Raw genomic sequence first — 25,259 nt, 5'->3', positions numbered from 1 at the left:
GGACCATCAGATGTCAGTGACTCTCACTCTTTACCTTCCTTTGTATAGTTTCCTTTTTTCCTATCAGTTCTCCCTTATTCATTTTCGTCTGTTTCCATTTTAGTTTCTATTGAAAGTTACTTCTCACATTTCAGTTTTTTCACCATTACTACAGAGGTCTTGAAACTGTACAAAACTTGATAGGGCCTTTAGAAAGATTTCTTATCCCACCATTTTTGTTTTCCTGATATTCTTTGAATTCCAATATTTTTGGGGTGACATAAGCTACGTATTTGAATGCTAAATTTTTATGTAGATTCTGCGTATGAAGAAATTTCATTTCAGTGTACTATCATTGTGATTACTTAAGACGAACAGTTCCTTTGTATCTGCTATTCATTATTCCAAGTATTTTTGGCTATCACAAAACCATCTCTTAAATTTATAAATGTAGAAAAGTTATCTGTACAATAAATACTAAATATACTTTTTAGACCCAGAGTGATTTTTCTTTTGTTGCTGATTGTGACAACTGTTTTGTTTTTAGTCCTTGTCGTAAAGTGCCACTTTCATTTCTTCCTTCTTTTAAATATATCTTTTTGCTTGTGATTTTGTAAATCTAAACAGTGTGGTAGATAGGTGGTACCTTTTGAGAATTGTAGCCAAATTGATGATTCCTTATTGTGTGTGTGATATATGGCAGCTAAAACCAAGTGTCTGTGAAAGACTGAGAAAGAAAATTAAAAACCAGGGCATTTATCCGCCCTGTACTCACCCAGTCATCTGAAAATTGATAGACTCCTACAGAAACACAGCATTCATTACTATTCACTCACATCAGCATTAGCGCATGTAATGTGGGATTGACCAACATAAGTCAAGAAGAGATGTGATGAACATAAGGAACACTCCCCTGAGTGCTGCCAGGATATAATGACAGAATGTGATACCTCAACATCAGTATTTTCTTGCAGATTCCAAGTTTCTAGGACAGTACAGTTCAAGAGTACATTGAAATAATACTGTCAGTAAACCTTATAATAAAGGGTGGAGACTTCATTTTAAGCAAGTCTTGGATCCCTATTATTGGTGTCATATTCAACGCCTATTAGGAGGAGATAAAGGTAGACAATTAGAATTTTATTGTTGTAATTGCAAATTGCAAAGAAATTTCATTAATACTCTTTACTGATGAAGCCACTCTCACTCTTGACTGTGTCACTAACACTATGAACTCACATAGGTGCTCCAAAAAAAAAGTAGTATACCTTTGTGGAGGAACATGCTCAAGGACACTTCTCTATAAATGTGTGTTGTACGAGAGGTAATCAGTTTACTGGGCCTGTTGTGAACGCCAGATTGTCTTACAGCTCCCCATTACCTAGAATTTCTTGAAAAGAAACTTCCAGCATGATGATGCCCTGCAAATTCTAATCATCAGATGATATGTCATCTATACTTAACATTTCCCAGAGGATGAATTGACAGAAATTGTCACATTTATTGACAGCCTGGGTAAGCAGACCTTACCGTTTTAGATTTTTGTATGTGGGGTGGTTGTAGGGTGGAATCTACAAAAAAAAAAGATAGACACAACAGGCAAATTGATTGTTGTGATTATGTGTACTGCTGACCACATAGAAGAATAGAAGAACACCAAGATGACCTCAGACAAGATACATGTGGTATTATCAAGAGAATTTGAAAGTACATGGAAATTTATGAAAATCAGCTTTGAATTCAGTCATTTGCTGTTGTGTAAAGTGTCACTCTAGCTTGTATAGGTTTATGTATGTATGTAATGTAGGTGATACATTGAAAAAAACACTTAATGATAGACTGAAGTAATGAAAGTTTAGGTTACTAAGGCTGTGTAATTGTAATGTCCTATGGCTACTACTTCCACACTGATTAAATTTAATCTCGTAACTATGTGAAATTGTTCTCTGTAATTATCCAAAGTCCAAACCAATGTAGCAAGGCCTATTGATTTTGTGTTATACCATGAACATTTCGCAGAATACTCGCATCAGTTGTTACGTCTTTCCCAAAACTGTGTTATATAATGCACTGAAATAAAATTGTGACCTGCCAATAATAGCGAAACTGCAATTATGTAAATTTGTTGATCTCCTAGTGCAGAAGCAGCAGCCAATGATCTCCGGTCACCAGTGGATTAACTGTTCATAAATAGGAACTTATACAGAATCCTCGAATACTGATTCGGTGTTATTCAGTTCTCGTTTGGTTATATAATGGGTAGCCATAAAGCAAATTAAGCTTACCCATTACAGGTATTTTAGAACCCATGACTGTAAATTGAATGTAAATATATAAAACTGCAACAAGTCAGTTTTTTGAATAGTTATTTATTATTGCATGAACTGGTTGTTGAACCTTTATAGGTTCATCTGAAGATGGATCGGAAAAGGTTCAAAAACTGCTTCATGGAATAATAAATAACTATTCAAAAAAGTGTCTTGTTGCAGTTTTATGTATTTACAGTAAAGCATATTTCTCTTAATTGCCGGAAAACTGTTCCTGAATTTCCTTGCCATTGCTTGTAAATTCACCAGCAAACTTCACAAACCAAATGGCTGAAATTCCTTTATAAATTCACACTAGTATGTCTTGTAACAGAGTCGCTGTTGATCGCTAATTGTTTACGTGAGCAATCTGCCCGCCTTGGAGCAACTGTGTGTCATGGAGTAAACACATTTCTCCTGCAGGCAAAATGTGGTAACGTGCGGTATTTTAAAAATTTTCACCTTAACAATTGAAATGTCACTGAACTGTCAGCTGAACGGCTCTGCTTTAATACTACACCAAACTATAAAATATCGCAACTGGCACAGGCTCTTGTTGAGATATTATATGCTTAACACTCCCTGTTTGTGTTAAAGTCTTACAGCTGTATCTCTGTAACCAATAAAAGGTGGATGCATGTTGTATGGAATGTTTTATTCAGATTGGTGTATACTATCACCTCTTAAAATATTTACTGTTCCTCCTAAAATGTGTGTGTGTGTGTGTGTGTGTGTGTGTGTGTGTGTGTGTGTGGGTGGGTGGGTGGGTGGGTGGGTGGGGTGGGTGGGTGGATTGTACTGACCTGCAGGTAAGTACTGACTAGTCTGTCTGCTCTTGATGTAATTATTATACCTTATGATGAAAATTTTCTTTTTATAAATATCCATTTGGTCTTAAGGATCTCTCCTTACCTTGTTGCATTCATAATTAACTGATTAACTGGAAGTACACATGGCTCCATTTTTATTGTGATAGTTTCATTATAGTTGATTATAACTTTCTTTTCTGTTATCCCTTTTTTAATCAGAAACTGTCATTGAAAAGTCTGACCTTTATTCCAGTAGTTTTTATCTAAATTTGCTGTGGACTGAGTTACTATCTGTGCTCTCAATGAATCTTAAACGTAAATCTTCCTTCTTAACTATAGAATCAAGAATTTAATAAAATATGTGTTTACATGTGAGGAATTCCAGCCTTATCATTTACTGTTCTGTTTTATAATTAATGAAGGTTATATTTTCTGTTTCATTTTACTAAACATGTATTTTCTGTTTACAGAGGAGAACTCATAGCTATGTTGGTGTTCTCACCTGCATGATCAGGATGCTGCGAGCAGTTGCCCTCAAGAGTTCCTTCACAAAGAGAGGGTTGGTTGCAAATTATCTTATGTTGATGTTAAATGTGATTATGTAGTTTTTATATGAACTTCTTATCAGTCTTACCATGAATGTTACATATTTACTGATACATCACATACGCTGTTTCTTCACAGAAATCCTGATTCAGAACTTCTCATTATTTCTGTTAACAAATAAATAATTCTGTAGATATCAAGAAGCAAATAATTATCATCAGTAATTGAAAAGTGCTTCTCTTGCATTTCTTGTAATGAGGGATAACAAATCTTTCCTGATTGCAAAAGTGTAAAGCTGACTGAACCATTTCATTCATCTACCAACGAAATTATGATAATCCTAGGAAAAAAATGTACACGTGAATTCACGAAGAAAAGGTGCTGTAAAACTTTTCTCCAGGAACAAATTATTCTTAATCAATACCTGCTTTTCCCATGAGGAGAGGAGTACACAAATATGTTGTTGTTACCATGCAATATTAAATATCCCGAGCTCATGGTGATGTAGGCATGATGAGCATGTCTGCACTAATCACAAACATCAGCTGGTGTACCTTTCCATTTGCAAAGGTCGCATTTTGTAAAATGTTCCTTTGTGTCCAGTTTCTGTGCATCTCAAACATAACATATAGACTCCATCACAAACAATGTTACTTGTCATTTGTATTGTGCCTTTCAGTTGCATATGTAGTCAGGCTGTGATTACTACATTGGATTTTGACAAATGATGTGTGCTCTCCAGATGGTGTAAATGTTATTAACAGATCGAGAGTGTCTTTTTGAGGTCAATAACTGCCTTGTCAGTAAACTAAGCAGTTGAGGAAGGGTTAAACTACCAGAGTACATGACATTACTGCCCATAAATTGCACTATGTTGTATCTGTAGTAGGAGGGTGCTAATTCTGGCTGAGGGGGAGTTAGACAGGTTGAAAGTTAAGTATTCGTTATACGAAAATAATAACCAGTGGAATGATAGATCTGTAAAGAAAGAAAGAGTTGGGAAGACCCTCAAGGGATAGGTTCAGTTCTTTATTCAGAAAGTGTTTTCTTCTTCCACCAACAACAACCGCTTTCCTTGCAGTATGTGAGAGTTGTCTCTTAAGCTTACCTTTTGAGTGTAGGTGAATGTAACGGATGTGTGTCTAGTGAGAGGTGTAATGTTTGTGATGTATGATGATCAAAGAAGGTAGAGGACAAAACCCAGCAGATCCCATATAACCTGTTCCTCTCAAATAGCACATAGGGGTTCACCTAGCTTAATATCGCCATCCAACAAACGAACCACCATCAACACAGTTGCACGCCCTCACTCCAAGAGACACTACAGAGAGGTTTTTTAAATTTAATCCAGGACATTGATGCCCAGTCTAATGATCAGGAGCCTTATGCTACACCCCCCCCCCCCCCCCCTCCCGCTGTCCTCCCCTTGCTAGCCAAACAGTGACAATGAAAATTTCTTCTACCACCATGATTCAAACTTACCACTCAAAAGTCGAGTGCCGCTGGAGGTATCCATCAGCTATCTAGCCTACAATGATGGGTTATAGACATATAATTTGCATGGTACCGATGAATCGTGCAGTTTCTTTCGAGCCCTCTACATAACTTTGCACAATTGAAACCATTTTGCTGTTCTTTGTGTCAATATTGCAATGGTCTGCTACACTGAAGTTTTCATTTTTCTAGACAATTCTCTTGATCTAGAATTATTAGTGTCTTAGACTATAGCAAGAATCCAAATAAACGCAAGTTTTTAACATTCTGTATTTTTTGTTTAGTTCCATTGTATTGATCGAGAATGCTATTCCAATTAGCATTTTGGAGCATTGAAGAGTGAAAGGGAGACACATGGTTTGAAACACCATCAGCTATCACCTTTTACATTAAACATATTGTGGGTATTTGCAAAGGAAACCCTACCTACAGAAACCTGTAGATTCATTATATCATGTTGTTGTTAATATTAAGTTTCATTAGCGGTCCAGATATTTTACAATAATGTTTCCATTTCGACAGCAGTGAGAATATTTTAACTTGGTCATTAGCTTATGTTTTAACGTATGTGAATAGCAAGGCATTGTCTTTGTATTGAGAGAAGGGAGAGGTAAAACCCAGTGCTGGATGTGAAGACTACTCCTCTTGAGTAACACATAGGGGATCATAATTATATACCCCCCCCCCCCCCACCCCCACCCCCGGGGGGCTCGACACTCTTTGGCAGGTTCATGCTTGGCTACAACGGGGCCCCAGCCTTTGCAGCATTTTTTTCCCTTCCGTGCTGCATGTCTATCCTCTTGCTATTCTTTTTCCCCTCCCTTGGGGAACATGTCTGGGGTATTATTGGGAATGTTCTGCACTCTGTAACTGATGTGTGAACAGTCTCACCTATGTTTTTCGCTCCCTTTTCCTTTCTTTGTTAACCTTCTCCTCTCATTCCTCCACTTCGACGTTTGAGGATCCTCTTTTTTCTTCTTCCTCCTAGCGTGCTCCCAAAGGCCGGCCCACGCGTCTGATGCATAACAGGTGACTGATTAATGTATAATTTCCAGCCCCGGGTCATCAGGTAGGGTTCACACATACCCCCTGGTATGTGATTGCCTGAGCTTTATTCTTCCCAATTTGTCTATTGGTCCCTCTGTCAGGTATTCGGGAGGTGTGACCTGAGGTGTGAACAATCACCTAAGGCGGGTGAACCCCTTTGTGAAGGGGGCCCCCCAGTTGGAAGGAGCGCACCATCGAACGCGGTGGCAATCGTGGGGGATTTCCTCGCGATGAATCAATCATCTTCTCACTCAAAATCTACAAAACATAAACACAATGGGGCTAATGATTCAGAGACCCTTCCCGCTGCACCACGGTTCCTCACGGTCTCACATACTGAAGACGATCAGTCCTGCGCCACAGTAAATCCATTCATTATTCAGAAAAGTGTGGATATAATTGTTGGCCCTGTGAAATCCTGCTCTCATTTACGGAATGGCAGTTTGCTTTTGGAGACCACTTCTGATTCTACTCGACAGTCTAACAGAGGCCAAAATACAATCTTACCTCTCTGATCAGGGTGTCATTGCCATCCATTGTGTAATGAAAAAGGTAGATTCCTCCTTAGTGCCCACCCGCACTCTCTTTCTCACCTTTGATAGAGTGGTGCTTCCGTCCAAGCTCAAAGCAAGCTATGAACTTATTACCATCTGGCCATACATTCCAACCCCAATGCGCCGCTACCAGTGTCATCATTTCAACCACACTAGAACGTCTTGTTGACACCCAGCCAAATGTGTCACCTGTGGTAGGGATGCGCACAAGAGCAATCGTCCACTTCCTCCTCCCTGCTGTATCAACTGCAATGGCGGCCATGCTGCCTCCTCTCGGTATTGTCCAGTGTATCTTGATGAGCAGGCTGTTCAAGAGATCCAGGTAAAGGAAAAGGTGTCTTACTCAGTCACTTGCAAGTTAGTGGCTAGTGGCAAACCCTGCGTTTTCCTGTCTGGTGCCTATAGTTCTGTTTTTCTTACCCCCTCGCTTCATAAAGGACATAGCCATGCAGACATGTGACCTCCAGTTCAGCTCTGAGGTTGTGAAATCGCCCAGCTTCAAGGTAGCATTGCCATCCTGCCACCCAGCTGTGCTACAATCCATCAAACTCTCGCCTCCAGGGGCAAAGCCACCAGCTACACAACCGGTAGACCGACAGAAGTAGTACTCCCGTGAAGACTTCCTCTGCCCCTCCAGCCAAACAACACCCGAGTCTTCATCTAACCGGAAAGGTTCGAAGAAGCCCATGAAAGGCAAACGGTCTTCTGCTTCGCCACCTCAAAGATCCTCTTCAATGATGTCGCCACGTGATACTTTAGCCCGGCCACCCCCAGTGTCGCCAATGCACACCAACAACCGTTTTTTGGCATTGGACTCTACATACTGCCCGCACAAGCAAGCTGATGCTTCTGTGGACCCCCTGGAGCAGGATCCTCCTGCTTCTGTGCCCTGTAGTAGCGCTTCTTCCCCAGCTGTCACTCTGCAACTGCAGAGGTGACACCCCTGCATCTTTTCCTCATCATGACTCTCCCCCAATGGAACATACGCAGCCTTCAGTCCCACAAAGAGGATTTACATCTGCTTTTAGAGTCACAGTGTCCCCTTGTCCTCTGACTTCAGGAAACAAACTTGCGCCCTCATGACCGTTTTGAGCATTCACATTTCTTACAGATTCGTTTTTACCTTCCCCCTGAAGTCAGCATTCCATCTCATGGGGGCGTCGTGCTGCTCATACAGGATAACATTCATAGTTGGCTCATCTCCCTGACTTCAAGCTGTTGCAGTTCACCTTTTCCTTCCCTGCCTGACTTTTCCCTCTGTACCACATATGTCCCTCCATCATTCACTGTCACCAGGACAGACTTCTTTCAACTTTCTGGGCAGCTACCTCCCCCATTTTTGCTACTCAGTGACTTTAATGCACGTCATCCCCTTTGGGGTTCTCCCAGGATCTGTCAGAGAGGTGCCCTCTTGGCTGACCTTCTTAACCAACTTTACCTCTTCTGCCTTACACTGGAGCACCCACTTTCCTTTCTGACTCCTCACACACCTATTCTCATTTGGACCTCTCCTTGTGCACTGCCCAGCTAGCCCCTGGTCTTAAGTGGTCCATTCTTTCTGACACCTACTCGAGCGACCATTCACTGTGTGCTATCCATTTGCTGACTCCTGAATGGCAACTTGCTAAGGCTGACTGGCAGCTATACTCCTCCCTGGTGACCTTCGAAGAACAAGATTTCCCCAGTTATGATGGCCAGATGGAATATCTCACAAACATTATACTTACTGCTGCAGAACGTTCCATCCCCCACAGTTCGTAGTGTCCCAGTCCCTTGGTGGACTGAGGCATGCCGCGACGCAATTCGCTCATGGAGACATGCTCTCCGCATCTTTAACTGCCGCCCTATGCTGGCAAACTGCTTTCATTATAAACAGATGCCTGCAAAGTGCCATCGCGTTCTTCGGGATAACAAAAGAGCTAGCTGGGTTTCATTCACTAGTTCTTTTAACAGTTACACACCTTCCTCTGTCGTGTGGGCCAACGTCCGACGGCTCTCTGGAACCAGGATCCATTCCCCAATTTCCGGCCTGACAGTCACTGACAATGTTGTTGTGGACCCTATTGGTGTCTCCAACACTTTGGGCTGCCATTTTGTGTAAGTTTCGACCTCTTCCCAGTATCATCCTGCTGTCATCCATCGGAAACGAGCGGCGGAGGTTCGGGCGATACCCTTCTCTTCTCGGAATCATGAGTGCTACAATGCCGCCTTTACTATGAGGGAAATAGATCATGCTCTCAGTTCATCCCGATCCACCACCCCAGGGCCAGATGCCATCCACATTCGGATGTTGCAGCACCTTTCTCATGTGGGCAAGCACTTTCTGCTTAACACATACAAACGCATCTGGGCTGAGGGCACATTTCCTAGACGCTGGCGTGAAGCCACCGTCATACCCATACCTAAGCCCAGTAAGGACGAAACCTTCCTTCTAACTTCCGCCCTATCTCTCTTATTAGCTGCATTTGCAAGGTGATGGAACGTACAATTCATGCTCGGCTGGTGTGGTGGCTCGATTCTTGCCAGTTACTAACAAATGCACAGTGTGGATTTCAAGTGTGGCGTTCTGCAGTCTACTATCTCCTTACTTTGTCCACCCATATCATGAATGGCTTCCTGCGGAAATCCCATACTGTGGCAGTGTTTTTCGATTTGGAGAAGGCGTATGACACCTGCTGGAGAACTGGTATCCTCTGCACTGTCTTGTTCATCTTTACTCCTGGAGCATCGACAGTGGCTTTCGCATTTCCACTGACAAAAACATCTGTTTGAATTTCTGGTGGTGCAAATGGTTTCTCCCACCATCTCTACAGCTTGGGCCTGTTGCCCTTCCTTTCGTTGAAACTACGAAATTTCTGGGGCTCATGCTCGATAGGAAACTCTCTTGGTCCTCCCATGTGTCTTACCTTGCAGCCCGCTGTACACAGTCCCTCAGTCCCCTATGTGTCCTCAATGGTACTTCCTGTGGTGCCGATTGAACAACCGTCCTCTGTTTGTACCAGTCTCTTGTCCATTCTAAACTCAGTTATAGGTGCTTTGTTTATGTGCCTGCACGCCCATCCCTCTTATGCTGACTCAACACTATCCACCATTGTGGCATCCAGTTTGGCCACGGGCACCTTTTACACCAGCCTGATTGAGTGTCTGTATGCTGAAGCTGCTGAACTACCACTGTCCTACCGCCGTGACATTCTCCTCAGCACGTATGCATGCCGTTTTTCTGCCATGCGTGGCCACCCATCCTATGCCTCCTTCTTTGATGATTTGTTTGATTGTCAGTATGGGGCTCGTCCTTCTTCTCTGTTACCTCCCAGAGTCCACTTTCAGTACTTGATACAGCGGTTTAACTTCGCACTACCTGCAGCTTTCCCGATGGATGTGAACCCTTCGCCACCTTGGCTTCGTGAAACGGCCCATGTTAACCTTGGCCTTCATTCACTTCCTAAGAACACTACTCTATCTTCGGTCTATCACCTACAGTTTCACAACCTTCATATGGATCTTCGCAATTCTATCTTTGTATAGACTGATTGCTCTCAGACTGACCGTGGGGTCACCGGTCGCCGTGCCTTTGTCATTGGCACCCGTGTCTTTAGATATCGGCTTCCAGCACATTCCTCAGTATTTACAGCCAAGCTCTTTACCTTGTATTAGGCCACAGAGTACATCTGACGACACAGCCTTTTTAATCGTGTCCTGTGCTCAGACTCATTCAGTGCTCTTCACAGTCCCTGTGCGCTGTACACTGCCCATCCCTTAGGTGGAGCGGGTCCAGGAAAACTGTCAACTGCTCACTCGTGGTGGAACCACTGTGATGTTTCGGTGGGTTCCTGGTCATGTCGGTCTGCCAGGAAACGAGACTGCTGACGCTGCTCCCAAAGCTGCAGTCCTCATACCTCAGCCCACAAGTACTTATATTCCCTCCAGTGATCTCTGTGTTGCCCTTTGGCATCGCCAATGGTCCTCCCTTCACGGGAATAAGCTCCGGCTTCTTAAGCCTCTCCCAGCAGTTTGGACGACCTCCTCTCGGCCCTCCCGCTGGGAGTGGTGTCTTTTGTAGCCCTTCTTCCATGTGCCTGTTTTCAGCTGTCTTCTATATGTCAGTTGGGATTCATGTAAAGTCATTTTTTAACTCATCTCTGTCTTCTACGGTTTTGACTTGGAGGCATATGACTCCAGTTGTTTTTGTGCCCTAAAACAAAACAAAAATAATGATTACCATCTCCATATAATATTCTCTATTTTATTAGTTAGTATAATTTACGCAGTTTCATCCACTGTTATTCTAATGGCATTATGACATAATAGAAGAATGTACAATCATCCTTATATTATAGGCTGTTGGTATGCAATAGCCTTCTAAATTTGTTATGTTTGAATCACTGAAAAACAGAACTTCAGATAAATGAGTAAACAGAAATGTGATGATTCTGTAATAAGGTAACTTTGAGCTGTTTCTAGAAAGGGATCATTGTATGCAGCTCTAAATACGAGAAATTTTTTTTGTAAATACTTAAGTCAGGCCGAGTATATATATCCTTTGCCATTTGAAAAGCATGCCAGGCTTACCAGTTGCTAAAATGAACACACAAAGAAATTCCAGAGAAGTTCAGTTTGTGATTATTTTTAAGCACATAAACATTGCCATACATTAATTATGTTACAACAGTATGCCATAAATGGTTTGTGGTGTGAACACTGATATTTTATAGTAGTAAATGGAATAGCTATATGGACATTTTAAGTGTGTGTGTTTGCAGATATAGGGTATTTTTGTTAAATTATTGGATATAATAACAATCAAATACGAGGAAATGTTGTGTCCTAGCGAGTGTCTCCGTCTTTTGCAGTTTTCACATCCACATCTGTAGCAACAATGAATGTTTTTGGGAAGTTACCTAGTGAACAGATGGGAGAGGAGATGACATGGTAGACACAGACAGGGAAAGAATGGGGTGGGTAAGCATTGACAGGCAGGACATACGGCTCTCAACCATGGTAAAAATTACAAATGTGATGAGTGGAATGAGGTAAGGTGATTGTCTCCAATGTCATTATAAGATATAAATTGGGTAAAAATTGGCAGTAGAGTGGAAGGGAGGGGGCAGGCTGAAGATGTTGTCTAGCAGCAGTTTAGGCATTGAGGGAACCAAGGGTGTGCATGACAGACAGATCCCACCTGCACAGTTCAGAAGAACCAGTACTGGAGAGGAGGATCAAAATAGCATGGATGCTGTTAAAGCCATTGGTTTGGTGGTGTGCGAGATCTGGGTAGTTGAGAATTTACTTACAAGGGAACCTCCCCATCGCACCCCCCTCAGATTTAGTTATAAGTTGGCACAGTGGATAGGCCTTGAAAAACTGAACACAGATCAATCGAGAAAACAGGAAGAAGTTGTGTGGAACCATGAAAAAAATAAGCAAAATATACAAACTGAGTAGTCCATGTGCAAAATAGGCAACATCAAGGATAGTGTTCGCTCAGGAGCGCCGTGGGTAGCGTGATCAGCTGCGGAATGAGAGGTCCTTGGTTCAAGTCTTCCCTCGAATGAAAAGTTTATTTTTTTTTTATTTTCAGACAATTATCAAAGTTCAGGCACTCTCACATAATCAACTTCGCTCTCCAAAATTCCAGGATATGTTCAGATTTGCTTGGACATATGCAGGATTTGACGGTCTACACACGGAAAAATTTGAAAACGTTAAAAACATATGTTTTGACAGAGCACAAGGAAAACTGTGCGACTGTGAAACTGTTGCATTCATTTGTTGCAGTTTATGTGACAAACTCTTATGTTTTCATTGCTTTTTTTGGAGTGATTATCACATCCACAAGAAAACCTAAATCGGGCAAGGTAGAAGAATCTTTTTACCCATTCGCCAAGTGTACAAGTTAGGTGGGTCGACAACATATTCCTGTCATGTGACGCACATGCCGTCATCAGTGTCGTATAGAATATATCAGACGTGTTTTCCTGTGGAGGAATCGATTGACCTATGGCCTTGCGATCAAATGTTTTCGGTTCCCATTGGAGAGGCACGTCCTTTCGTCTATTAATCGCACTGTGCGGTCGCAGAACATAGACACTAAACTTATTACAGTGAACAGAGACGTCAATGAACGAACAGACAGATCATAACTTTGCGAAAATAAAGAAAGTAAACTTTTCACTCGAGGGAAGACTTGAACCAAGGACCTCTCGTTCCGCAGCTGCTCACGCTAACCACAGGACCACAGCGCTCCTGAGTTCACACTATCCTTGATGTTGCCTATCTTGGGCATGGACTACTCAGTTTGTATATTTTGCTTATTTTTTTCATAGTTCCACACAACTTCCTGTTTTCTCGATTGATTTGTGTTCAGTTTTTCAAGGTGTGCCAACTTATAACTAAATCTGAGGGGGGGTGCGATGGGGAGGTTCCCTTGTTAACAACGGATAGGGACCTACAGCTATAACAGCCCTTGATTTTGCTTCCAGAACTTCATTGCCTCTTCCCAAACCTGCTTCACCTTGGCCTTTCCAGCTCAGTGTGCTACCTTCCTGGATGTGATGACTATCTTTCTGATGGCTCTATAAAAACCTATGTCCATATAAAATGCCTCAACCACAAACTACTTCCATTTTGATAACTGTTGTCTGTTCCATATCAAAATGTCCCTCCTCTACCACCTTTCCACCTGTGAGGTGCGGTGTCTACAGTGAGGAGTAGTAGTTCTCCAGACAAGCAGATATCCTTGGAAAAGCAAACATTTCCTGGCCAGGTGGTCCGGAACAACTTTCCTGTGGCATAACTAATACGTTCTCCACAGACGTAGTAATATTTTTTGGATGTCCTAGAACACAGAGTCTTATATGCTACATTTTGAATGACAATCTTTCAGATCATATTATTTGCATATGATTAGTAACATCTTGCTTAGGTGCCATGTAAATTTACAGTGTTTGCTGAGACTTTTCAATCCTGTATCCATTAGACTTAAGACTGCTGTGGCTTCTCGGTTGTGTGGAAACAAACTGCCCTGGCAGACATAAAATGCACCTAAGTCTCAAAGTATGTGTACACCGTTCCTTAGAGAGAACTGAACAATATTGGAACTGTGGTCACTGAGTGTAACTTTTTGTAAAAGTGCAAGTATATCAGATTCTGCCATGGGAGCAGAAATCATTCCAGTACCTGATTCAACTGTATCTGTTACTATGGTTGTTGCAGTTACTATTGTCAGAGCATCAAAAATTCTGTATTGAGGTCGCGACATTACCTCAGGAGTCCTGTCTCCAATTTCTGTTGTATTTTGTGACGGGAATATTAATTGCAGTTTGTAGGTTCATAATTTTGATTCACATTACTGTGGGAAAAATGCTGTACAGGGTTATTACAAATGATTGAAGCGATTTCACAGCTCTACAATAACTTTATTATTTGAGATATTTTCAAAATACTTTGCGCACACGTACAAAAACTCAAAAAGTTTTTTTAGGCATTCACAAATGTTCGATATGTGGCCCTTTAGTGATTCGGCAGACATCAAACCGATAATCAAGTTCCTCCCACACTCGGCGCAGCATGTCCCCATCAATGAGTTCGAAAGCATCGTTGATGCAAGCTCACAGTTCTGGCACGTTTCTTGGTAGAGGAGTTTTAAACACTGAATCTTTCACATAACCCCACAGAAAGAAATCACATGGGGTTAAGTCGGGAGAGCGTGGAGGCCATGAAATGAATTGCTGATCATGATCTCCACCACGACCGATCCATCGGTTTTCCAATCTCCTGTTTAAGAAATGCCGAACATCATGATGGAAGTGCGGTGGAGCACCATCCTGTTGATAGATGAAGTCGGCGCTGTCGGTCTCCAGTTGTGGCATGAGCCAATTTTCCGCGGGCTACGCGTGAAACTTGCCCGCACGCGTTCAACCGTTTCTTCGCTCACTGCAGGCCGACCCGTTGATTTCCCATTACAGAGGCATCCAGAAGCTTTAAACTGCGCATACCATCGCTGAATGGAGTTAGCAGTTGGTGGATCTTTGTTGAACTTCGTCCTGAAGTGTCGTTGCACTGTTATGACTGACTGATGTGAGTGCATTTCAAGCACGACATACGCTTTCTCGGCTCCTGTCGCCATTTTGTCTCACTGCGCTCTCGAGCGCTCTGACGGCAGAAACATGAAGTGCAGCTTCAGCCGAACAAGACTTTATGAGTTTTTCTACGTATCTGTAGTGTGTCGTGACCATATGTCAATGAATGTAGCTACAGTGAATTTATGAAATCGCTTCAATCATTTGTAATAGCCCTGTATTTAAGTGGCCGTGGCAGTGTCCAGAAACACTGGCTATTATATAAGAGTGTGATCTGGTAGGTCTGGTGAAAATGCAAGAAAAAATGTTTCATAAGTAACTCACCTTACTTTCCAACATAGTCTCCTTTGTAGGATATATGCTTGGTCCAGCATTCCTACAGCTTTTTCATCCCATTGGGGAAATAGATTCTGTCAAACCCTGCAAAATATTCATTGACTGCAACTATTGCTTCCTCATTTGATGAAAATTTCTTCCCAGCAAGTCAAAATTTCAGTTATGGAACAGGAAGAAGTCCTGTGGGGCTCACTCTGGTGAATAGCATGGATGAGGAATGAGTTTGAAGCCCATTTCATGAACTTTTGCCATTGTTATTGCTGATGTGTGGGATGGTGCTTTATGCTGGTGAAAGAGCACTTTTTTGCACACCAACCTTGGTCTCCTTTCAGGCAACACAAGTTTCAAATGATCCAGCAATGAAGCATAACAGTGTCCAGTTATGGTTCTGCCTCTTTCCAAATAATGTTTGAAGATTATACCTTGAGAATCCCAAAAACAGTGGTCATCACCTAATCAGCTGACAAAATGCGTCTTTGCCTTCTTTGGTGCACTTTCACCAGCCATTGTCCATTGTTTTGATTGCAGTTTTGAATCTGGTAAGTAATCATGGATCCAAGTGTCATCAGTGGTCACCAGTTGGCATAAAATGTCTTGTGGACTGTCATTAAGCATTGCCTGACATTGTGTTGAAAAGTTGTGCCAGATGCACAATTTGTCGACTGTGAGCAATCGCAGCACCCGCCTCACACACATCTTCTTCCTTGCCAAGTCTCGGTGCAGAATATTATGCACTCACTCAGTTGACATGCCTACAGTCTCAGCAATCTCATGGATTTTTATCAGCGGTCTTGTGCCACCAATTCATGGATTTTTTCAACGGTTTGCTTTGTGGTGACCTCAATTTGGACAGCCAGTGCACGCTTCATCTTCGGCGCTTGTCCAATCATGTTTAAATTCATTAATCCAAAAATAAATGTTAACTGAATCTTCCATCATTTCTTGGTAGAACAACATTATAATAAATGAAAAGCACCAGTTTACTTTTGTTCTACAGTATTACTTTTATTTTGTTAACCGGTTCTTGGCCTACAAGGCCATCTTCAGACATTTACTGAGTTTTGTCATCAAAGAAGTTACAATGTTCGTAAGCAACATTGGAAGAAAAGTTATGCATCTAGATTGAAGCAAAGACGTACAGTTAGGAGCATCTTTGACAGTGTGGTGGTAATGCATTGAAAAAGTAAAAAATTGGACTGTAAATAAATAAAAATGAAGGAGACAGGAAAAACTTTGACACAAAATAGGAACAGCATGCCTACATAACAGTTTTTATTAAAAAACAAAAATAATAAAATAAAATAAAATTAGTCCTTGACCAGGGTACTTCAGGAGGTATGAAACATGGAGAGTGATACACAAACCAATTAAAACAATAAACAATTATCAATGTAACTACAGAATACATAAGGAACTTAAGCAATATCAGTAAGATAAATAGAAATGCAGGAAAATGGAGGAGTTTGAGGGAACACACAGTAAATGCAATCTTTGAGAGTGTGGCAGTACTGCACTTTCAAAAGGTTAAAAGGCTGAACAGTACACAAATACAAAAGGAGCAAACAGGAAAACATTAACATTATATTCAAAATTGTGGCTGTGTAACAGTTTGCATTCAATAAATGAACCATGTAAAATATAAACAATATTTGATGAGACAACTACAAGAGGTATTAAACATGGGCAGTAATACAGGTAACGGTTAAAAGAAAGCCTTAACAATTGAAACTACAGTCTATATGGAATACATAGACAACTTCAATAAAATAAAAGAACTTAATGAATACAGGAAAATGGGATTATGTAGGAAGAGACAGTGTGTGAAGCAATGAACAACAGAGATGATTATATGAAGTTTAGGAGAGAGGAAGTGTTGAACTGTGTCTGGTCATTTAGTATTAGATCTGGACTGAGGGCTAGATGTTTGTAAATTTCCAGGCCTTCCAGCAGGTTGAGTTTATGGCCTTTGTTTGCTAAGTGAAGTACATGGGACACTGGCTGGTAGTTGTGATCCCCTCTCATTACATGCTCAGCAAATGCGGAGTCAGAATTCTGCAACCTCCAGCTGCGTTCATGTTCAGCCAGCTTAGTTGCTATGTCTCTGCCTTACTGACCAATGTAAAATTTGTCTCTATCAGAACAGGTAATTTTGTATACCCCACTGTAAGCTGATAACTGGATCTTATCTTCGCTATTGAAAATACACTGGGCTGTCGTGTTCTAAACATAGTAGCAAAGCCTATACTTGCAGGGGCTTTTAGTGCTTTGGCTACAATCTGTGAAACCTCTCCTAGATATGGTAGTGTACACCATTTCTTGCAGATAGTGGATGGGAAGCAAATGGGGCATAGAGGAGGGGTATAATTTTCCGTTTTTGTTTCCTATGCAAGATGTGGTCATTAAGAACTGAACTGTAGCCATTGGCTGTGGCCATAAATTTTATTGTGTCTAACTTTGCTTTGAAATCATATCTGCACTTGGGTATAGATGTCAGAAAATGCACCATTGAGTGGAAATGTGCATGTTTGTGAGCTATGGGGTGTTGTGATCAAGAAGGTATTACTGTGTCTATAGTTGTAGTTTTTCTATAAATTTTGAAATAATGTGTGTGTGTGTGTGTGTGTGTGTGTGTGTGTGTACTGATGTCAGTGATGAGATCTAAGAAATTTATGAATTTGTTGCCAATCTCCATTGTGAACTGAATATTTTTATGTTGACTGTTTTGGTTTTTCAAAAAATTTCTTGAGTTGTCTTGTAGTGCCAGTCCACATACTCAGGACATCATCCACATATCTAAACCAGCATTTGATATTTGTACTCAAAGGTTTTTTTTTTAAAACTGGTGCTTGTATTACTGTTTTGAATACAATGTTAATGTTTTCCTGTTTGCTCCTTTTGTATTTGTGTATTGTTCAGCCTTTTTTACCTTTTAAAAGCGCAGTACCACCACACTCTCAAAGATTGCATTTACTGTATGTTCCCTCCAACTCCTCCATTTTCCTGCATTTCTATTTATCTTATTGATATTGCTTAAGTTGCTTATGTATTCTGTAGTTACATTGATAATTATGTCTTCTTTTAATTGGTGTGTGTGTCACTCTCCATGTTTTATACCTCCTGGAGTAGCCTTGTCAAGGACTTATTTTATTTTATTACTTTTGTTTATTAATAGAAACTGTTATGTAGACATGCTGTTCCTATTTTATATTAAAGTTTTTTCCTGTCTACTCCATTTTTATTTATTTTCTGTTCAATTTCTTACTTTTTCAATGCATTACCACCACACTGTCAAAGATGTTACTTACTGTATGTCTTTGCTTCAATCTAGACATGTAACTTCTCTTCCAATGTTGTTTACGAACATTGTAACTTCTTTGATGACAATACTCAGTAAATGTCTGAAGATGGCCTTGTAGGCCGAAAACCGGTTAACACAATAAAACTAGAACAATAGCAAACTGGTGCTTTTCATTTATATATCAAAAAAAAAAATTCTTCAATGATGGTGCAGAGTCTGTGTGAACTTCATCCAATTTTGTTTTATTTGAGCGACTGTGCAACCCTTCCATAAAAATGTTTAATTGCAGCCCAAAACTCAGTTTTCTCCATTTTCAATCACAGTTGACGCACTGACCATTTCGGACATCAGTCAACAATGAACTGTATGCTGTACATTGTTGATATGATCCTTGGTGTAATTAAGGTTACCAACCATATAGGCACAACAGAAATGCCACATTCTTTCATGGAAATTTACCAGTCTTACCAAACCAACCTTGTAAGAGAGAGAATGTCTAAACATTTAGCTATGAATATAATAGAGGGAAACATTCCACGTGGGAAAAATATATTTAAAAAGAAAGATGATGAGACTTACCAAACAAAAGCGCTGGCAGGTCGATAGACACACAAACAAACACAAACATACACACAAAATTCTAGCTTTCGCAACCAACGGTTGCCTCGTCAGGAAAGAGGGAAGGAGAAGGAAAGACAAAAGGATATGGGTTTTAAGGGAGAGGGTAAGGAGTCATTCCAATCCCGGGAGCGGAAAGACTTACCTTAGGGGGAAAAAAGGACAGGTATACACTCTCACACACACACATATCCATCCGCATATACACAGACACAAGCAGACATTTGTAAAGGCAAAGAGTTTGGGCAGAGATGTCAGTCGGGACGGAAGTACAGAGGCAAAGATGATGTTGAAAGACAGGTGAGGTATGAGCGGCGGCAGATTGAAATTAGAAATTAGCGGAGATTGAGGCCTGGCGGATAGCGAGAAGAGAGGATATGCTGAAGGGCAAGTTCCCATCTCCGGAGTTCTGACAGGTTGGTGTTAGTGGGAAGTATCCAGATAACCCGGACGGTGTAACACTGTGCCAAGATGTGCTGGCCGTGCACCAAGGCATGTTTAGCCACAGGGTGATCCTCATTACCAACAAACACTGTCTGCCTGTGTCCATTTATGCGAATGGACAGTTTGTTGCTGGTCATTCCCACATAGAACGCTTCACAGTGTAGGCAGGTCAGTTGGTAAATCACATGGGTGCTTTCACACGTGGCTCTGCCTTTGATCGTGTACACCTTCCGGGTTACAGGACTGGAATAGGTGGTGGTGGGAGGGTGCATGGGAAGGTGGTTTGGGGATTTCATAGGGATGAACTAAGAGGTTACGAAGGTTAGGTGGACGGCGGAAAGACACTCTTGGTGGAGTGGGGAGGATTTCATGAAGGATGGATCTCATTTCAGGGCAGGATTTGAGTAAGTCGTATCCCTGCTGGAGAGCCACATTCAGAATCTGATCCAGTCCCGGAAAGTATCCTGTCACAAGTGGGGCACTTTTGGGGTTCTTCTGTGGAAGGTTCCGGGTTTGAGGAGATGAGGAAGTGGCTCTGGTTATTTGCTTCTGTACCAGGTCGGGAGGGTAGTTACGGGACGCAAAAGCTGTTTTCAGGTTGTTGGTGTAATGGTTCAAGGATTCCGGACTGGAGCAGATTCGTTTGCCACGAAGACCTAGGCTGTAGGGAAGGGACCGTTTGATGTGGAATGGGTGGCAGCTGTCATAATGGAGGTACTGTTGCTTGTTGGTGGGTTTGATGTGGACGGACGTGTGAAGCTGGCCATTGGACAGGTGGAGGTCAACGTCAAGGAAAGTGGCATGGGATTTAGAGTAGGACCAGGTGAATCTGATGGAACCAAAGGTGTTGAGGTTGGAGAGGAAATTCTGGAGTTCTTCTTCACATTGATGACATTTTCATGATCTGGACTCACAGCGCTTTTGTTTGGTAAGTCTCATCATCTTTCTTTTTAAATAAACATTTAGCTAAATATAATTCTCAAAATACAGTCCTTGTTTGACTACCACTGATAGTGGCATCCGGTACCTGTTCAGAAGTGTGGCAAAATCCTTTGTTACTGTAGGTGTGTGTGCTAGTGGTTGACACTATGAGCATAAGGAAGACAGTTTGTCGTAAGCAGCAAGGTGCTGTGACTTGATCTGCAAGCTATCTTGAATGATAAGACCTGCTGACTGGGCTCTGTGTGACTTGTCTAGCTTGATTTTGCTGAATGTGTTGCAGCAGGAAGTAGTACACAAAGATAATATATGGAGATTGAGTGCTTTTCATGTGCAATTAGAGTCTTGAACCAGTGGTGCCAGCTTCATAAACAGGGATGTGATCTCATCATAAAGAGCACCACTTTTGTTGGTAGCTTCTGGCATTACCACCACTGACAGCATTTTGATATCAGTTCTTATTAGTTTGATTCTGTTATTCCTTACTTTGTAGGATATCAGGTACAGTACACTTTGGTACATTCAGTTAGTGTTGATGCTTTGTAAATATGAACGCAACAATTTTCCTCAAGAGTATTTCTAGCTGATGTTTCTTGGTTTTCTCTTTCCTGTATCCATGTGGCTTAAAAACTAAAGAGAAGCACATAATCTGTGCACTGCATGGCAAAAATATAAATGCCCAGCACAAAATGTGAAAGTACCTGCAAAGGGGGTATGTAGTGGCAACCAACAGCATTGGTAAGAAACTTGCCACTCCAGAAAGGAAGATTTCTCCATTAAAATTCTATAACATGTTGTTAAATGTTCATATTGAATTTATTACTGAGAAGAACGAAGCTTAGAGTTTAATGTTATACCAGTGTTAAGTGCTTCAGTGAGAGAATACTATTTTGATTACAGAGTACAGGGGAGTAATTGGCCAAGTACTTGCTGAAGGAACTGTCCGATTATTGTCCAGAAGATATTTAAGAAACTAACAGAAAACTATAATCAGAGTGGCCCATTTGGTATTAGAACCCAGCTCCTCCTTCATATCTAACTGGAGCCGTAGTCAGTGCACCACACCATTAATTGGATTAATGTATTAATTGTTTTTAGGTTTATAGTAGGCTGCTTTCTCCAGTTTTAAGAAAAACAGAGTTATAAATATTCTCTCTCTCTCTCTCTCTCTCTCTCTCTCTCTCTCTCTCTCTCTCTCTCTCTCTCTGTGTGTGTGTGTGTGTGTGTGTGTGTGTGTGTGTGTGTGTGTGTGTGTGTGTGTGTGTGTACATCTACATACTCCTGATTAGTCAATAGAATGGTAATTACCTAATAGTGAAAACTCCACTTCACACCTATTGTGCAATGATGTACAATGAATGTATTCATGATTATCTTTTTGATGGTATTTGCTTTCTTTATATTGTTGTATGACTAATGCAGCTGTCATATGTCAGGTTACAGATAGTGCTGGAGATCATCCGCGATGTAGTGTTTTCCTGCCCTCAGGCAGATGTTGTAGCTGCCATTATTGCTTTACTTGCAAACACATCACAGCATATCTTCTTGATGGACAAACTATGCCATGGCAGTTGTAAGTAAAAACAGTTGAAGTGATTTCTTAAAATATTATTATGAAAATCATGATTGCAAACATTCAGATTAAGTTTCACAATGTTGCTGTTACAATACTTATAGAACCTAAAGGAAATAAATAACATTGTTTGAAGTTAACAAGTTTTTATATTCTCATCAGTTTTTTTTTATATTTAGATGCAAGGGGACTGTTAAGGAAAAAAATACACAAGCCTTTGGAGAAAGTTAAATTATTGTTGTTGTTGTTGTTGTTGTTGTTGTTGTGGTCTACAGTCCAGAGACTGGTTTGATGCAGCTCTCCATGCTACTCTATCCTGTGCAAGCTGTTTCGTCTCCCAGTACCTACTGCAACCTACATCCTTCTGAATCTGCTTTAAATAACAAACCTTATTTCTTGTTTTCATCTCCCTTAAGTCAAAACCCCCATCCAATATTGGGAGATGGGCAACAGCATGAAGTAGGGGATTGTCTGTAGGAGCGAGGTACAATGGGGACTGTGTGTGCCAGGGACTGCTGCGAAGACGTATGCATTAGAAACCTGGGTTATGAAAGGAAGAGAGAAAAGCAAAGTACAAGCTAGTGAGATGAAATTCTTGAGAAACAGTATTGAAGTGACAAAGATAGACAGGTTAAGAAATGAGAGGATCAGAGAGTTAATGAAGATGGAACCATAACAGGGGATAGAGAAATCAAAGCTGAGATGGTATGGACACATTAAGGGAATGGAGGAGAAGAGGATACCCAGGAGGATATACGAGATGAAACTGGAAGGAAAGAGACCAATAGGAAGACAGAGAGACAGATGGCTGAAAGGAGTAGAGGAATGTGTCCAGAAGAAAGAAGAAAACTGGACCAAGGTGAAGGCATAGAGATGGTGGCAAGACAGAAGACAAGGGAGAGGCCTATGTTCCATACAGACCCAGCTAGAGGCTGTAAACTGTACAAGATGATGATGATTTCTTGTTTTGGTAATGCACTCTCTCTCTCTCTCTCTCTCTCTCTCTCTCTCTCTCTCTCTCTCTCTCTCTCTCTCTCACACACACACACACACACACACACACACACACAAAATACACTAGCATTAGCAGTACACATTCATAAATTCTTCTGGGTAGTAGAAATAGTTGGCTGAATACCTCACTCCTTTTTGTGCCACACTAAGTTTGAGCGATGAAGAGTATAAATCATTTCTCATTTTATTGTTCACTGCAAATTTCATTAGAGAGTACGTGTGCTGTGGGAGTATCAGTATGCTCTTGAAACAACTGTCTGCAAGAAATTCTAGAGTTCACACCAGATATTTTCCTTATTAACACCCTTCTTTGCAACAAACACTTTTTCCCACAATGATGAGTTACCCCAGAATATGATGCCATGAGTCATTCATTAATGACTGAGATATTAAGAAATTTTGTAACATTTGACTTACTGTTTAGGTTCTTATTAACATAAACACCTAAGAATTTAGAATATTTTGTTTCAGTTATTGACTTCACCTCATGTATTATTTCTAATGGTGTCAGTTTGAAAATACTTGTTAAAATAATCCTGACTGCAATTTACTTTGCAAGAATTGTTAAACTCAAGTAGAGTGACCTTATATTACAGTACCACAGAATATAATAGGTTTCCAGAAATTTGGGTGTAACAGATGGTATCTCCCACTGTAGTAACATTCATAAATTGACATGAAGTATCATTTATGATTAATGAGCAATGGACATTATGTTGGGGAATGAGAAAACAGTAACAACATTAGGGAGTAGTATGGTATGCAATAACCATAGTTATGATTTTGACATTTCACAGTTATCATAATAGTAATTCATTATGACACCCACTGCTGAATAAAATAATACTCCGAACTTTTGCTTCCATTAGAGTCTTATACTGCATGCATCCTTGTTGACACAGCAAGGTTTCTGGTGCCACCTGTCCATTTTCCATTAAACTCATTATCTGGGTATTTTCGTGTCTCACAGAACCCAGCATTCCTACTATTTCCAACTCCCAATGTACATAGTGTGCTTTTGGTACTTGTACCACATGGTCTCATGTACAGTCTTGTTACACCATATGACTGACATTTTTGTCTTGATGTAGGAGATCTGCAGTGTTTCAGCATGATACTGGTTTATTCTCCATTTACATGTTCTCTGACTCTGCTCCCTTGTAGGCCTCGTTACTATATAGCAGTAATCAATTTGCAGACAAACTCCTTCTGTCTGGCAGGGAAGCACCTGAAGAAAGTTGACAAGAAATTCAATGCTCAGGAGGGCGTACTGGATATTGTGCACTCTTTCTGGAATGGCAGAATACTTTTGTTTCGTGTGCCTGTGGTAGAGTAGATTCCCAGTGTTGGCACCTGCATGAATGTGTAGGGGAGAAGATTGAACTTCTTATTCAGCAACCTTGTAATGTGCCATTTGTCTATATGGAAAATGGATTCTCATGTAACAACTATTATTTTGGCTTTTCCTGTCTTAAACTACTACAAATGAAGGTAGTTTGCCACCAGATATATTTCCCTTTATAGGTAAAGCATCAGTGATGATTCCTCAGACATTACACTGATCATCCAGAACATTATGACCATTGATCTGCTATCGATATAGCCCATCCAGGCAGTAGCAGCATCACCTGGCAAGGAATAACTGCTAGTCATACATATGCACAGTACATGTAGTATCAGTGAGCACGCTGTCCGTGTGTAGAATGGGGAAGGCACATGATCCATCTGAATTTGACCGAAGGCAGATTTTGATGGCTTGGAGGCTTGGCACGAGCATTTCAGAAACTGCATGACATGTCGGGTGTTCAAGGAGTGCTATGGTGAGTGTGTCAGACTTTAATGCTGGGCAGTGTACAAGTGTGTCTGAACACACAAAGCCCATAACACTTCTAACGACAGGCCTCTGCAGCCAATGACCTATGCATGTGCCAGGGTTAACACAATGACACTGACAACTACAACTGAAATGGGCTCTTGACCATTGGCACTGGACTTTGGTGCAGTAGCAGAGCTTAGCATTGTTTGGTGTACTCCAATACCTTCATCATGCCGACGGGAGGGGCATGAATCCATCATCTGCTAGGTGAACAGCTGCTGGACACCTGTGCTGGGGGATGGAGACAAGCTGGCTTCATTATGCTCTGGGAAACATTCATATGGGCTTCCATGGGTCCAATGGAGCTCATGCAAGACACAGGATGGCCGAGGAGTACCATACAGTGGT

At 41.2% G+C, this 25,259-nt stretch overlaps 1 protein-coding gene across 1 annotated transcript in view; it reads left to right on the top strand.

Annotated features, from left to right (window-relative positions):
* The window catches only part of LOC126190982 (uncharacterized), a 142,083-nt gene that overhangs the window by 78,199 nt on the left and 38,625 nt on the right, over positions 1 to 25,259 (top strand). The window contains exons 13-14 of the mRNA XM_049931657.1: positions 3,565 to 3,653; positions 21,885 to 22,021. Coding sequence (XP_049787614.1) covers positions 3,565 to 3,653; positions 21,885 to 22,021 — 226 coding nt within the window. The remainder of the gene's footprint in view (positions 1 to 3,564; positions 3,654 to 21,884; positions 22,022 to 25,259) is intronic.

Source organism: Schistocerca cancellata, chromosome 6 (assembly GCF_023864275.1).
Source record: "Schistocerca cancellata isolate TAMUIC-IGC-003103 chromosome 6, iqSchCanc2.1, whole genome shotgun sequence".
Taxonomy (NCBI): Eukaryota; Metazoa; Arthropoda; class Insecta; order Orthoptera; family Acrididae; genus Schistocerca; species Schistocerca cancellata.
This window is presented reverse-complemented; position numbering and strand designations above follow the sequence as displayed.